Source organism: Phalacrocorax aristotelis, chromosome 1, assembly GCF_949628215.1.
Source record: "Phalacrocorax aristotelis chromosome 1, bGulAri2.1, whole genome shotgun sequence".
Taxonomy (NCBI): Eukaryota; Metazoa; Chordata; class Aves; order Suliformes; family Phalacrocoracidae; genus Phalacrocorax; species Phalacrocorax aristotelis.
Window position 1 is genome coordinate 65382557 of NC_134276.1, and position 15314 is coordinate 65397870.

Consider the following 15314-nt stretch of genomic DNA (forward strand, 5'->3'; position numbering starts at 1 on the left):
TATGATCAGTCTTTCTCATCAGTCCTTCTCTGATCAAGCAACATTCACATAGGTCTCTGATGTAACAGGTACCACTTCGGATGTCTGCATTAGTGGGAACTGTTTTTAGCAGAGACGTTTCAAATCCCAATGCATTGGCTGGAAAGACCATTTCTAGAAATGTTACAGAGGCAAGGAGGAAGGATGGTTCCCTTGCTTTTCCTCACCAACTCCTGTCTTCAGGCCGGGGACTGGGTAGCAGGCTGTCCTTATTTTAGACAGGCATTAAGTGCACAGAACTGGGATGGAAAGATATACTGGGCTAAAAAAAGGGTGGGGGGCAGATGTTTATAAATAAAACTCAGCTTTCTCTTCAAAATCCTAAGTACGCATTTGAAAGCCTCAGAGTGTTAATGTAATGAGCAAGCACCGATATACATGGATCCAAATCAAGTTACTTCTAAATGCATTCCAAAATACCTTCAAATAACTTTCTTTAATACTGTCTAGATGTCTCTAATGTCAATAATTAAATTTCCTACACAGTCCAAAAGTATGTAAATATTTCACTACACACATGTTCAAAGTCAGAGAAGTTTGTGATGGAACCCATTAGGAAAAGTGCAGAGTACGCTGACTTGCTGGACAAGTTTGCATGAGATCTGGAATTTACTAGGACTTCTGTTGCTATGGATGGGTTTTTGTCTCTATTCCACTTTTTTAAATAGCCTGCATTAATCTGAGGTAGTTTTGGCTTCTAGCATATCAGACAAGCACCTATTTCTTTCAAAGAGAGCTTTTTGAGACTAGACAACTGAAATGAAAAATGCCAGCAAGAGCTCTAGGAAAGAGAGTTAGAATTGCAGCTGGAAATAAATGCAGCATAAGCTTCAATACAATTTATTTCCCCAAACTATCACTTTTAAAAATGATCTAGTTACAAGATACTGGCATACTGTATGAACTGAAAACTAATGGCTTTCAACAAGAGATATAATTTAATATCACTCTTGTTCAACAATGATCCATTTGTACTTGTTACTGAAAAATAACATCAAGGTATCAAGGAATAAATTCAGAGTTCTGAACCTTTCCCAAATCTTTACTTTATTTGTTTTTAACATATAGCTGTCTTTTATTAAACAAATATTAATGGTTCATTAAAGAAAGGAGACTCCATCTAAAAGATGTTTTGAACCTCAACTCTTTTCATCTGTCATACAAATTAATCTATGTTCTGTTACAAAGAAAATGATCTTTGTTTGGGTCCCCAAATAAGTAATTTACATTTCTTGTTCTGGAAAACACTGAAGAAAAGCCGCCAATAAACATTCTTAAAACCCTCATCCGTAAAGATGTAGCTATCACATATGAGACAATGTGGAACACCAGCTGTGTATTTATTCTCAAAAACCAAAACAAAGCCCCCAAAACAAAAAACCAAACAACACCCCCCCCACACCCCTACATCCCCCGCCTGTTCTAAGCACTCCTTTGGATGACCTAAACAACTTACCTCAAAAAATGTTCTCAATGCAATCACAGGATGATAAAACCTTTGGCCCACACTCATTTATAATGGTAGATATACAGTACATGTGCATGCAGAACAGACCACACTGTAGATTAAAATCTCTACAGCAAAATTGGAAGAGATAAGGAGAGTGATTGAATGTCTACAATATTTACAAAAGCAGGTAATTTACAGGGGGAATTCATGGAATGCTTAAGTACGTTATATTTTTTCTTCACTGTTACTGCTTTAAAAGAAACCTTTAAAGTGCCTTTTATGTTTCATACTCAGAAAGTTGGATAGCTGAATGGGAACTTTAAAACTCATTTGCAAGATTCTGTCAAGAAGTTATCTTTTTTTTTTTTTTCTTGACCTGAAACACTTTCCTGTATTTAAGTTAATTATTAACCTCCTTCTTCCTATTGCAGGTCATTGCCTCCTAGGGCTGACCCTGGTCAGGCTATGTTGCTTATGATGCATCACAGCCTTCCTGGAGAGCAATCTGCACAGCAAGCTGAGGGGAGCACTTCTGAAGTGACCTGCTTGCATCACTTCCAGCAGCGGCCAGGATCTCAAGCCAGGACCTCTGCTACCCACTGAAAATAATGGAGGTGAGGTGTAGGAAAGGTGAGATTGCCGGGTTAGCATCCCACTTGATGGGGAAAGAGAGAGGGCACGGCCACGCACCAGGCTAGGGGCTTCACCCCGTAGTTAGGGCGTTCGGCTGTTTCCCACCCCTGTCCACCTCTGTTGCTGCAGATACTGAGCTGGTTGCATTTTGGAAACCCTGCTAAAGGGCTCGTGACCTGGCCTTGGCAATGCCCCATGGCGGTGCAAGTGTTCACTGAAACCAATGGCTCACCTGCCTCCCAGCAGATTATATGCCATGCAGTTTAGCGCGATAATGAAGCAGAGAGAGCTGGCTTACTCACCTTTTGCCCTTTTACTCCACTGCAGTCACATTTTCCGCAACCGGAACAACCCTGAAAATAAAAGAGAAATTGAGAATTAATTGTCCGAACTGGGTGACAGATAGAACATACTGCAATGAGCCAGGGGTGTCAGCAGTACCATCCAGGCTGCAAGGTTTGTCAGTATGGGGAATGTTTGCTTAAGCCCAACGCAGTTCTTTGTTATTTTATATAGATGTACACTTCTGGTCTCAGTCACAGTCCAAGAAAAGATACCTTTGTAAAAGAAGAAAAAACTCTGCTGTTGTCTTTAACTATAGAAAACTGCTATATTACTTCTAAATCATTGTCCTTTGGGCCACCATTTAAAAAATAACTCATTTTATAGCATACACACATACTCTGCATCTAGCAAGATGAATGTCTCAACTTAAATCAAGTGGATTCTCCTCTAGGTTCCTATATTCACACATTCAAAGCCCAAAATAATATTTAAAAAAAAATTAATCCAGTCGTAGAAACCACTCTTTAATATCAGTTTGTTAATGAATGGCTTGCATTCTGCATAAATGCTTAATCTATATAAATACGTGTCATTGCTTTGAGGAGAAAGGGATGGTGAAGCTTCAGTTCTTGATTTATCTTTGTGGTGGGCTGACCCTGGCTGGACGCCAGGTGCCCACCAAAGCCGCTCTATCACTCCCCTCCTCAGCTGGATGGGGGAGAGAAAATATAACAAAAGGCTCGTGGGTTGAGATACGGGCAGGGAGAGATCACTCGCCAATTACTGTCATGGGCAAAACAGACTTGACTTGGGGAAATCAGTTTATTACCAATCCAATCAGAGTAGGATAATGAGAAATAAAACCAAATCTTAAAAACACCTTCCCCCCACCCCTCCCGTCTTTCCCAGCTTAACTTTCCCCCATCTTAAATGTTATTCCAGAGGTGCTACCACCATCACTGATGGGCTCGACCTTGGCCAGCGGCGGGTCCGTCTTGGAGCTGGCTGGCATTGGCTCTGTTGGTTATGGGGGAAGCTTCTAGCAGCTTCTCACAGAAGCCACCCCTGTAGCTCCCCTTCTACCAAAACCTTGCCACCAAACCCAATACAATCTTCTATGCTTCTAACAGACCTGAAGAATACCACTTTTGTTTCTTTTCTGAAGACAAAAAATGTTGCCTACACCCTTTGGGTGTTTACCATGAGATCTCTTAATAATGATTTACTAAATTTTTTAATCAGTAATTGGCAATCATCAGATAGGAAGATAATAGTTTTTGAAGGAAATTAAATACTGGTATAATTACCACAAGAAACTGTATCAACAAGCACTTCTGGACATACTTCATGAAATCATGTCAAACCACAGCCTCTAAGAGAGCAAACTGCTCCTAATGTTAAATATTAGATATGGAGGCAACTGTTAATGTTTACTGGCCAGGCAATGACTAGCTCCAGGGTTCTAGTCCATTTCTTATATCTACCACATTTCAATTCATCTTCTGTCTTTCTTCCGTAATGACTGACTGTAATTGTCATTATGATGGGGAACCTTCCACTCAGTAAAAGCAAGTTCATTGCAGCAGGAGAATCCATAGAAAATGTGTAAAAACATAACCAGCCTGAATTATTTTCCAGTAGATACAACAGAGATCTTTGTTTTCTGAAAGGCTTCCTTAGGACAGCACCACTTCATGGGGTTTCAACACTAGGTAAACTAAAGTCAAAACCCAGCCAACTTGTACCTCCAGAAAATGATGGTACATCAGCAAAGATGTTGACATGCTCCCAGGTCTATCTGGATTAAGTAAAATTCTAGAGGGCAGGTGGACAGGAGGATTTGGGAGAGGGGCATTTTATCTCAGTAGGGAAGGAAGGTGGACTGTGCAGCTGGCCTTGCTAGTCCTGACAGCTGATCTCATCACATGAAGTATTCCTAAGTGCCACTTCCCTCAGAAGTGAGGGAGAGAAGGTCTTGCTGTAGGTGTTTGAGGAAGGGAGCTTAGTATTAATGAATGCTATGAAAATCTTTCATGCCTTTGTTCACATAAGTCTTAAGATGGAGACTTGAGAGATTTGGGGGTTGGTTGGTTTGGATCAAGTCAACAACAAAAAGATTGCGATTTCTATGACATAATCATAAAGAGCCACTCATTTTTTTGCAGAACATGAAAGGTGACAACATGAGAGAAATCAGATTAGCTGATGCACAGGTAAAAGCTTACAGCCGCTTTGTGTTACCAAAGTATTTCAGTGCTCTTAAGTGCATCTGGGCTACTGCCCCCTTTTCCTTCTCATAATCAAGAAGCAACCAGCGAGTAACTCAGCAGTCTATTGCTTTTACTGTTGTCATGCCCCTCAGAAAGAAACTAGCAGGAGAACAACTAAAACATTTGTATCACTGAATATTCCACCAAGGCACAGGAGATCCTTCAGCAGCTCCATTACGCCATTATACGGAAGCAGTCAGGGACAGCGCTTCTTCAGAGCCAGCTCTCAGTACGGATGCTGCACACCCCTCCCTCCACAGTCTACAAGGACCTCAGTACTTCTGGGAAATAAAAGCAAATGTACCTAATCCATTTTGAATTTGGAAAACCTCCAGTGAGACCAATAAACATCGCCACTAAATAAAATAGTAATATTTTTACTTGGTAAATATATTTTGTTTTAAAGTAAAGCATCAAAGAGAAATGGAGGTCTAACACTGAAAATAAAATTATTAAAGGCTGTCCAATAAAACTGAATTACCAGCTCCTGAAAAATGTGTTGCCTTTGTGGAGATTCATTTTTTTAAATGCAGATCCACTGAATTTGTTGTTCGAAGTCAAACTTTCTCCATATTCACATAAAGAAAAAATATTCACATTTTCCCTCTTACATTATTACAGCATTTTACCATGTTACATTACAAATGCGCAGAAAGATGAAAATAAACACTGATCAGAATGAGTATTAATCCTGTGCTGCAGAAAGAGAATTAGATCTGAAAACAACGCCAACACGTGCTACACGTACACCAACTCAGTACTGACCAGGAGGGAAAAGTGCCACCCACTGAATAATCCACTTTTCCTTGTGGTACATGGTTATGCCTGGAGAAACACTGGGCCTCTCATTTCAAGTGACCCAGTGTGACCTCTCTTAGTTTTATCAGACCTGATGAGATCACAGCTGGAGGACGCAGGCTTGCAGCTCATACTTCCTCCTCCAGCATCAGGTAGAATGTTATCAGTTTTATCAACACATCCCTTAAATTCAGAAGAAGTCTGCTTTAATTGTATCTGGGAATGTAATTAAAATACGTCATCGAATCATTATAAACATCTGTTTTCAAGTTAATCCCCACATATTTCCTTCAGCCTGTTATTTAACATGCACCATTTTACGAAAAAAGTACATTGTTATTCATTTTTCAGTCAGGTTTTGTTCTTAAATTTAGCATGGCCAGAAGAATGGACTTGTACTTTTGGGTCTTTTTATGTGTTCCCCAAAATGACACCATTATATTCAATTTTTCCTGTTTCTTAAGCCTCGGATTAGAATAAGCAAAGGCGAGGAAGGTAAGAAGGTACTGAGCATTAGGGAGCACAGCTGCCTAAGGTCCTATTTCAGTCAAGTGCTGTAGCCTGCTATGCCAGAACAGGCCACCTGCACTACAAAACTCTGTGTTTATTTTACAGTAGCATTGTCTCCTACTATCACTGACTGTAACCTTTGCAGGTGGATGGAAGGTTGGCCAACAATGACAGTCACTACTGGATAGCATTATCCTCAGCTACTAAAATGTAATTTTGAATCTGAGGGATGTGATAACATTCTGCGTATTCTAGGGGGATTTATGAGCTTCTTCCTCTTGATCCTCTGGGAAGATGGGAGGGCCAGACTGGAAAGAGCTTATGGATCACAGGTTAATTTAAAGAGGTCAAAAAGGGCATTTAAGTAATGAGGTGAGAAACAAACAGAGCAAAACGGTTACAGCAGGTACAGGAAACAGGGTCTGGGTTCACCTAACCCCGCATAGGTACAAACATCTCTGCCAGTCACTGCAGTCTCCCTTTGTTTAATGGCAAGAAACAGGCACTTATGGTCTGGGATCTATCTCACCTATTTTGGATATTTGCTTTCAATGGAGATGAAGCACACATTGGAGGACTAAGCAGGAGAGACTGAAATGGGCAGAAAGGATTATGGACTACGTATGAGAACAAGGAGGAAAATGGAGATAAAAGTGGATACAGAGGATCAGAGGGCTGGAGGTTATAGACAGAATGGGACAGTGTGTAACAATAGCTCTTCATTCCTTGGAAAGTGTTAGAAATTTAGTTGAGTATCTTTCGATCTGTAAACAAGGAGATCCGCGTTTCTGGTACTCATTTAGGAATGACATCACCCTGAAGGAATAAAGATAATCATCACAAGATAAGTAAGTTGAAACTATGCAAATTATTACTTACACCTAAACTTTTATTATTTTAAATCAGTTGCACCATACGAAGAATCTATTTCATGTTTTCCTGCCACACATGACTAGAGATAATGAGACAAATGAAGAGAAATAGTTTTGTCCTATCTCCCAGACATCCTCCTTGAAGCAACACCATCCCTAGGAAATGAAAGGAGCTTGGAGCAATCGCTGCTGTCCTCCAAGTGCCAAAACAGAGAAGGAATGGGCAGGAAGCATAATCTGCAGGGGGAAGGGGGTGAAAAGGCAGGCTCTCTATCCCTTGTGTAGAAGCCAATTACAAACTAATCCAAAGATTTTATCCAGGTGCACTGTGATACCTCACCTATTTTGCATGGTAGGCTAGCAGTTTTCAAATAGCCATAGCTCCCTTGCACCACAGGCCAGCCTCCCATGTAATATTTGAAGACATTAATTTTATCTTACTCCTCCCACAAAGTATCAGCCAGCCCAGAAGCAGAAGCTCATTTTAGCAATACAAATTGCTTCATTTTTTGACAAGCATTTCCGTTTTGTTTCATTCTCCCAGACTGTCTGCAACTGATAAGCTTAGTGAATCACACTAGCAAATCAGTATTAAACTATAAAAAGATTATCTCCCTTCAACACCGTGCATATGAACATGCTACATGCATACTGAGTATTTGCCTATTGGACAGCAATTAATTTACTATCTTATTAACATATACTTCTATAAAAGTGCTGCTAGTGAACCAGCATCCCAACCCGGACCTCTAACTTCCATGAATCACGTACTGAGCCTTAGGAGTACTGACACCCTGTGAATGACAGAGCTGAGAAGGCTGCTAAAAGTTCCTGCAGCAGATGGAAGAAACTCAGCTCTGCAGTTCAGCCTGTAAGACATCTGTCAGATGGTGGCTACAGGCTTTTGTTGTGTTTTGCCCTGTTTTTCCACGTCCAGCTACTTTCCTGGAATTTGAGGACTACTGCTCAGAACTCGCACAGGAATGATGCAAACAGCCAAATGAGCAGCCTAGGAGGGAGATAACTGCCCTATTTGGACATGCACCGTTTCTGAAGGCTACAGAAAACTCAAAAAAAAATACAAAGGCCAAGTCAGTTCTTGGACACTCCTCTATCTTACAGAAGTGCATTTTTCAAGACAAAATGTAGTTCTCTTTCCCACCACATCAGCTCAGACACTGCTTGCTGTGTTTCAGTCGCTGAGCGACCTACCAGCTTAGGCTAATTGCATAGGTGTCAATCGAGTTCAGATCTTGCCCTATAAAGTACATGTGTAAGGTAGAAATTTAATAAAATTCTCACTGTTAAGTACTTTACTCAGTTCATGTTGAAAACCTTATTCCAAGGAATACAGTCATTTCTCCCATGCAAAACACAATGTCTTTCAAATGACGGAAAATCCTGTAAACAGGTGACTGGTGAGACTAGCACAGATATCAAAATTCTCTGACTATTCATGGTGTTTCTAATTCATAGCTGAAATGCTTCAGCAAATAAAAAATAGTCATAATTATTTCATCTCATGATTCATTCATTATAAAATGACATGTTCTGTTTAGACATGACACTGAAACTGGTGATGTCTTCTGATGAAATGGTGAAGTTTCCCACTCTGTGTTGCTTTAGTTCAAACCCCAATTCGAACTGAATTCCAATACAAGTTCCAAGTTCAAACACCATCAATGGCTATGCCAATGGGATGGGGCAGCTGTTTGACAGTGACGGCTTAAGTCTGAATCTCCTCCCTCCACACAATCCACCCCTTCTACCCCTATACTAACCTAATCACAAGGGGGAAGGCCAAGGGAGATTTACCCCTCTGTAGCAGACATCGTGCTTCCACCTACGCACACATACGTACAACCCATGTAGCCGACAGGAGAGCTGGATCAATAGATGTCTTCAGTTTCACACCCCACCAAATACAGGAATAGGGAGGTGATGCCATTTGCAGAACACTTATCTCGCATTCCTCTCATATTTTCTTCTCTCTTCAGAATGTCAAAATAGCTCCCTGGCTGTATTACTATTCTTGTCTTTACCCTTTAGATATAACTGTACTGAATTGGCTGAACCGCTCTTTTGCATGTAAAGTACCAGCACAGGAAAACACTATTATATCCCAGTTAACCTCAATATTTTTCTTAACTGATTTTGCATCCATTAACAACTTTAAAAAACCCCATGTTTCCACAACTTCTGATTGACACTTAGCTAGGACGAAGAGAATAACCAAAAAATCCAAACTGTCTTAGCAAGCTAGCAAAACTTAGTTATTTGCCTTTGTAATATTAGATTTACTTTAGATTATGGAAACAGATGGCTACACCTGAACAGTAAAAAAATCCTCTTTTTTTCTTAAACAAACATACCAGGATGAAAATCTTCATTGTTTCTATATCTGACCATACTGTATTTAAACAGAAGGATAAAAATTGTGATTTCTAAGGGACAAAAAATCTCATCCACTAAAAATACCACAACTGACAGACTTACAAACTTACAGTTCTGCTTAGACAACAGGAACAAGGTATGGATTAGTATTAACATATATATTAGCTACAAGTACATTTTGAAGCATTACTTTTGAAAAGTTAAGTCATGTATTGATATACTGTTTGACAGGAGCTCTGTGGGGCAAAATTAAATTTGCCCTGCCTAAACTAGGGTTTTGTAAAAATGTTGGCAAAGCAAATTGATTGCGCGGTGTAAGTACATCATTCTTCTTTGCCATAATTTAAACAAAAAAAAAACCCAACCACAAAACCTCACAATCACCCTCCTTCAAAACACAGCTTTGCATCAAGTGTGACCCTGACTTACAGTTGTTCTACCATATGCTATCTTCTGCCCCAGAGAGTCTGAGCTCACTGCTCTCAGAAGAGAAGGAAACCTGCTGTGCTGTGGAGCACTTCAAAGGCAAGACTGACCCCCTCTCTCCCACTGAAATAATTTCATTTCACATGGCACACTGAAGTCTTGTTAGATCAGAGGTGGGAACCTGAGCATCTTCCTTCCTTAATGACAGTCCAAAGCACTGGAGTACAAAGGCATTTCGGCTCACTCTCATCCTGCCTCCACAAGAGATGGGTAGCTGGGCATGGAGCTGCGCTACCCAAGTGTGACAGCAGATCTCCCAAGCACCAGCTGGTAAGCAGGTACTGAAGAGTGGACTTAAAGCCTCTCACTGCACTGAACATGGGGGCATCTTTACAATTCATGTGGCCATCAGAAAAAGCAGCTCCTTTCTAAGTCCAGGTTTTTATTTCCTTTGCTCATAACAAATGAAGAAAAACCAGAAAAGTCAAACAGTATTATTTAAAAATTCCTGAAAATGTCTCTGAAATTCTTTTTTTCTTAATAATTTTATTATTCTTAATATTTTATCTTTGACTATTTTGTTCATAGAATATGGTTTAAATATTTATTTTGGCAATTCTAAAGGCAAATATTCCATCAAATCACTGACTTGCTGATAAACTCACCCATTTATGTCCAATACGTACCAGCTAATAATTTTTAAAGGTTATACTCTGTCTCCATTAGTGTTTGAACTGGTATTTGAACTTGAATTGGAATTTAGTTCAAATTAAACATTGAACTAAAGCAACTTAGAGGGGTATACGGTCACTATTCTCAACTGAAACCATCATCAGTTAAAGTGCAGTGCCTAAACAGAAAACATAACTTCAAAATGAATAAACCACTAAGGCTAGCTGGAAGTGAATCATAGAAACTATCACTTTTTATGACAAGTAGTATTAATTGGTAATTAGAACGGAAACCTTGGCGTGAGCAGTTGGGCAAGTGCTGCAGGAAGCACTGGAAGGCTGGCCGTGCACAGACGGGCTTCAGCGGGGCTGCCAGCTTCCCGAGGGTCAGAAAGGAGAAGAGAACAACTTGGCACACTGTCCCTCACCATCAGGTGACTCCTGTAACCTCTGATGGGACAAGGGTAACGGCTGCTGCTTGGCAATGTCTGTCCTAAAGGACTGGCCTTAGTCAAAAGCCTGAAGAGCGGGAAGTCCGTCCATCACAGGAGTTCATACAAGGCCAGTTGTCCTGGACTGACGATTTGAACTTCAACCATCAAAATGGTTTAGGAAAAGGAATATCTGCCGTGCCTTCATTTTCAGGACTTAAAGCAGAGAACAGAAATTGAGCACAGCTCTCATTTCATTTGTAAACCCATCCATTTCAGTTGTCTAGGACAGATAAATAATAGACAAAAGGGAACATTTTATGATTTTATACTGTCAGCAAGCTTCAGTCTTTCTTCTTCTCCCAAGTCCTTTTTCTCCCCCATAACAACAAAAAAAAAATGGCATCTTATCTTCACACCCTTTCTTTTTCTTTTTTTTTTTTTTCCCCAGCAAATTCTGGGTAGACTTCAACTACGACTGTTCAGGGGATTTCCTGAACCAAGGGACAGCTTATTAGCTTATTGGTTTTACAGCTTTCACCTTCTAGGTCATCAAATTAAGTTCAGCTCTAGTCAGCAATCACTGGAAGTTTCGGTCATGTAGTAGGTTATTTAAAGTCCTTGGTTGTGCCATTTAAATTTTCTGTAGATCAGGTATTCACAGAGCACAGAACAACAGTGCCATTCAAGATGTTCTGTAGGATACCACCTGCCTCCAGCTGCCAGGCCAGGTGGAAACAGCTCTCTCCTAGGTCCCGGGTCATATCTTCCAGGCCTATGTAAATATCTCAAATGGCACCAAATGCCTTCATTTAAGCAAGAGAAATAAGGGCAACCCAATAATCTCCAAAGGCTCATTAAACCTTGCATGGATAAGAAGAATTAAAATACTCATTCTCCTGAAGACCTCCTTTGGCTACAGGTTGATCTATATGAGCAGGACAGAAGGAAGCAGTAGTCCCCACTCATTTCTTTGTCAATGCAGAGCTGTCCTCCTAATAAATCTTCTAGGGATAGCTTTAGACCAGGTGAAGAATCTCCTGGAACAAACCTACATAGTGGAAAACCATGGCACTTCATGGTTACTACTATGTCAGTGCACCAATTATGTATCCCAGTTAGTCTGAGGGAAACTTTAAGCAAGTCCCAAATTAACATATAGATAATATCTCAAAGGAATGGCAAGTTACTGTCTGAAATATCACTGTGCATGATGAAATTTGAACTAATTACAACAATTCAGCTCTGGTTTTGCTTAGTGTTAATTATCTCAGAAAATATTTATTTTGTAAATTAGCATCAGTTGGAAGCACTTCACTAAAAAGACTTCACTAAAGACTCCTTTAAAAAAGAAGTCACATCTTCTTCTAGTCAAAAGAATACCAGATAGCTGGAGTTGAAATGTTTTGCTGCTGGGACCTCATTTTTTACATTCTTTTCCAAATTCCCCAGGGGTCTGTCCTGGAGGTAGCAGGGTCATGGGAGTCCCCTGAAAGCTGTTCTGTGAACATGACTTTCCTGTTGGTGATATGAACAGCATTTCACAAAGCAATGCAAATCCAGGGAGCTTCCAGTTAGTTCACAGGAAATATAAAGTTATTCCTGTTGTTCCATATTTGGACAAAAATGACATTTAAAGCAACTGTTTCCTCTAAGTACATTCTTCTACAGGAAGCTCTGGCAACAATCAAGGTATTTGCTTACTTAGTGAAATTTTCAGAATATCACATTAAACCACCCAGATCTGCACAGCTCAAAGCAGATAACTGGTTTGTGAATACTAATAGCATTATCATCAAAATATAAAGCCTCCCATCAGCATTATCTACTAGCAGCTCTATTTCCACAGACTGCCAGATACTGCTTAGACTCCAGCAAGCAGAGAATACTGTACCAAGTGAATATCAGTGCAGTTGTTTTTGTACCCTTTTCCTATTTAAGAACTTCACTTTCAGTAATATTTTCAAAGGAGTAAAAAAAATTCCGGGTGCCAGTAGGATCCCCTGGTGTTACAGACACTGGTGTTACTTCACCAACAGCTGAGGATTAGAGCATACACCAGGACCTTCTGACACCTGGTGACAAGCGCTTTCAGGAATACATTTCAAAGAGCACAACCCTTCCTAAATTCGATTATGGTAACTGTTGCCAATAATCACCACTCTGCTCTTCTACTTTATGAACAACTAGAGCCAGGCAATACAGGTGAGATGCTCCTGTTCCTCATCTTGCTATCTTAAAAAACTCTGAGGGGGAGACAGGCAAACCTGTTGCAGAACCACCATGGCTGTTGCAGGGCTTACCACCTGCCTCATATACAACTACTCTGGAGCGTACAAAGCAAACTGCTCCTTGTCCTGCATGGAGCAGATCCAAACACCCGGCCTTCTAACTCACCTTTTTAGTCTAATCAGCATTAGCAGTTACTAGGCATATAAGCTGAAGGGAAACCAAACATCAAACTTCATTCTTGTTTGTGAGAGAGAAAGGTTGCAGTCTCTGAAACAAATCACATGAGTTTGTTTCTCTTGCTGCCTTCCAGGATGGATCCACACAACCACTTCCAGGACCTGCTAGAGGTACAAGGATGGACCCAGCCATAACCTGGCAAGACGGCAATGCCATTACAAGGGTGTCCCGTAACTCCTGCCTTTGCCAGCGGTGGCCAGCAATGCCGGGAGGGGCAGGCGGCAGCCTCCTTGCCATCTTCTCAGTAAACACACACCCGCAGGGCTGCACTGCTGTCCAGAAATGCCTTGGAGCTTCTCCAGCCTCTGTGTCTTTGCTGAACACCCCCATTTTCACAAGCACAAAGGTACCCATAAGTCTGAGTATGGGTGTAGCTGAAAGCCTGCCCCAAAACTGCTCCAGCAGACAAGCAAAGCACAATGCCACCAAAACTAGGCAGAGGCCAAGGGAGAGGCAGCCAGCCAGCCCAGCAGCTGACGCAGCCCCTCTCAGCCACCCTCCATCTCCCAGCGCTCCCCTGACCCAGGCCAGAGGCAGAACCAGGCTGAGAGGAAACCACCATGGAGACCTCCCTCCTTCCCTCCTTGCACACACAGCGGCCCTCTCTAAACAGCTCTGAGGAACACGGGAAGGGGTGGATGCTGCCATGGGAGCATGGGAGCCTCATGCCCACAGCCTGGGCCCAGCCTGGCCTGCCAGCAGCACAAACTGTAGTGGTGCAGCCACAGGTCAAGCTCCTTTGCTGCGGGACAATTTCTCAAAAGGCAGAGAAGAAAAAAAAGCCCTCCTAATGGCTATGTAACCGCCCTGCTTCCTCGCTTACAGTTTCATTTTCCATGGTGGTTAGCAGGACACAAATGCACAGCTGCCGTTTTAGGCACCCCGTGTGGCAGCCCAGGCACAGAGGTGGTAACCACCCTGCACGCCCAGATGGGCCACGAAGGCCCCAGCACCATCCCTGCGGCTGCTATGATTCCCCATCACGTAAGGCAAGTGCTGCTCCTCACCCCACAACAGCTGCTCCCCCTCTCAGCACCATCTCCATCATCACCCTGACAAAGAGGCCACCTCTTTGCCATGCTGTCCACAGCCATCGCTAAGTCTTCCCTTTCATATCTGGGACTCGCCTGGCCCCTGCAAGCCTCCATTACGCCAAGGAGTCCATCAAAAGAGTGAGTCTGCAGGGGAGACGCAGCCCTCCAGTGCCCCAACCCTCCCCAGGTGTTTTGATAACCCCGAAGGCAAAGGAGATGCTTCAGGAGGGATATGCAAGAAGCCAGTGAAGCCATTTTGCTAATGTTTACAGCAAGCCTATGAGGGTGCTTTCCCCTATGTTAGCTGATAAACATGAACATCAACATAAACAAATACATTTGAAAGTATCAGTTTTAAAACAGCACAGCACTAGGACGCTGAGAGCTTCTTCCTTGGCCATCCTTGCCTAGACTAAATAAACAGACAGGCGAAATCCTCTTGGCTGGGATGCACACCAAAGAATGTCAGAAAAGCACAGGAAGATTAACTGGACTTCTAGGCTTGGGCCCAGATAGAAACCCAGGTGACACACAATCCAGCACAGATATAGACTGCTATGTTTTGACCTCACGCTGCCTGAGTATGGCTTTCCTCTGGATGAGTTCTGAGGTTGGCATTTTTGCTTATACAACTCAGAATTTCCTGTTAACACCCTCCTGCAGCGTGATTCATCATCAGTGGAGGAGGTTGTGTGCACCTGCAGGTAACACTATCACTCTGGGCTGGATCTTGCCCAGAAGAACTCCTGCCTCCATGTCACATATTCTGCATGAACGGTGTCTTCTTGGTCCATCTTAGTCCTCTGCTCCTCATCACCAGTTCCTTACCCTTCAGCCCTTCCCGAGCCTGATTTTGCGTGTTGTACAAAACAATATAGCTTTATGTAGGTATGTGGTACCTTCAGCAAAGGCTCTGCAATTGCACCAGCAGCAGTTCCTCAACACAGACAGACTGCTGCTGCAAAGTCACCCCCTGAAACTGTGGCTGTACCTCCATGGCATGAACATCCCCAAAACACAGCCCCTCCTTGC

At 42.0% G+C, this 15314-nt stretch overlaps 1 protein-coding gene across 2 annotated transcripts in view; it reads right to left on the reverse strand.

Moving 5' to 3' along the window:
• Positions 1-15314, reverse strand: part of COL4A1 (collagen type IV alpha 1 chain) — a 130856-nt gene that overhangs the window by 70454 nt on the left and 45088 nt on the right. For both annotated transcript variants that reach the window (XM_075090781.1, XM_075090788.1), the window contains exon 2: positions 2425-2475. In XM_075090781.1, coding sequence (XP_074946882.1) covers positions 2425-2475 — 51 coding nt within the window. The remainder of the gene's footprint in view (positions 1-2424; positions 2476-15314) is intronic.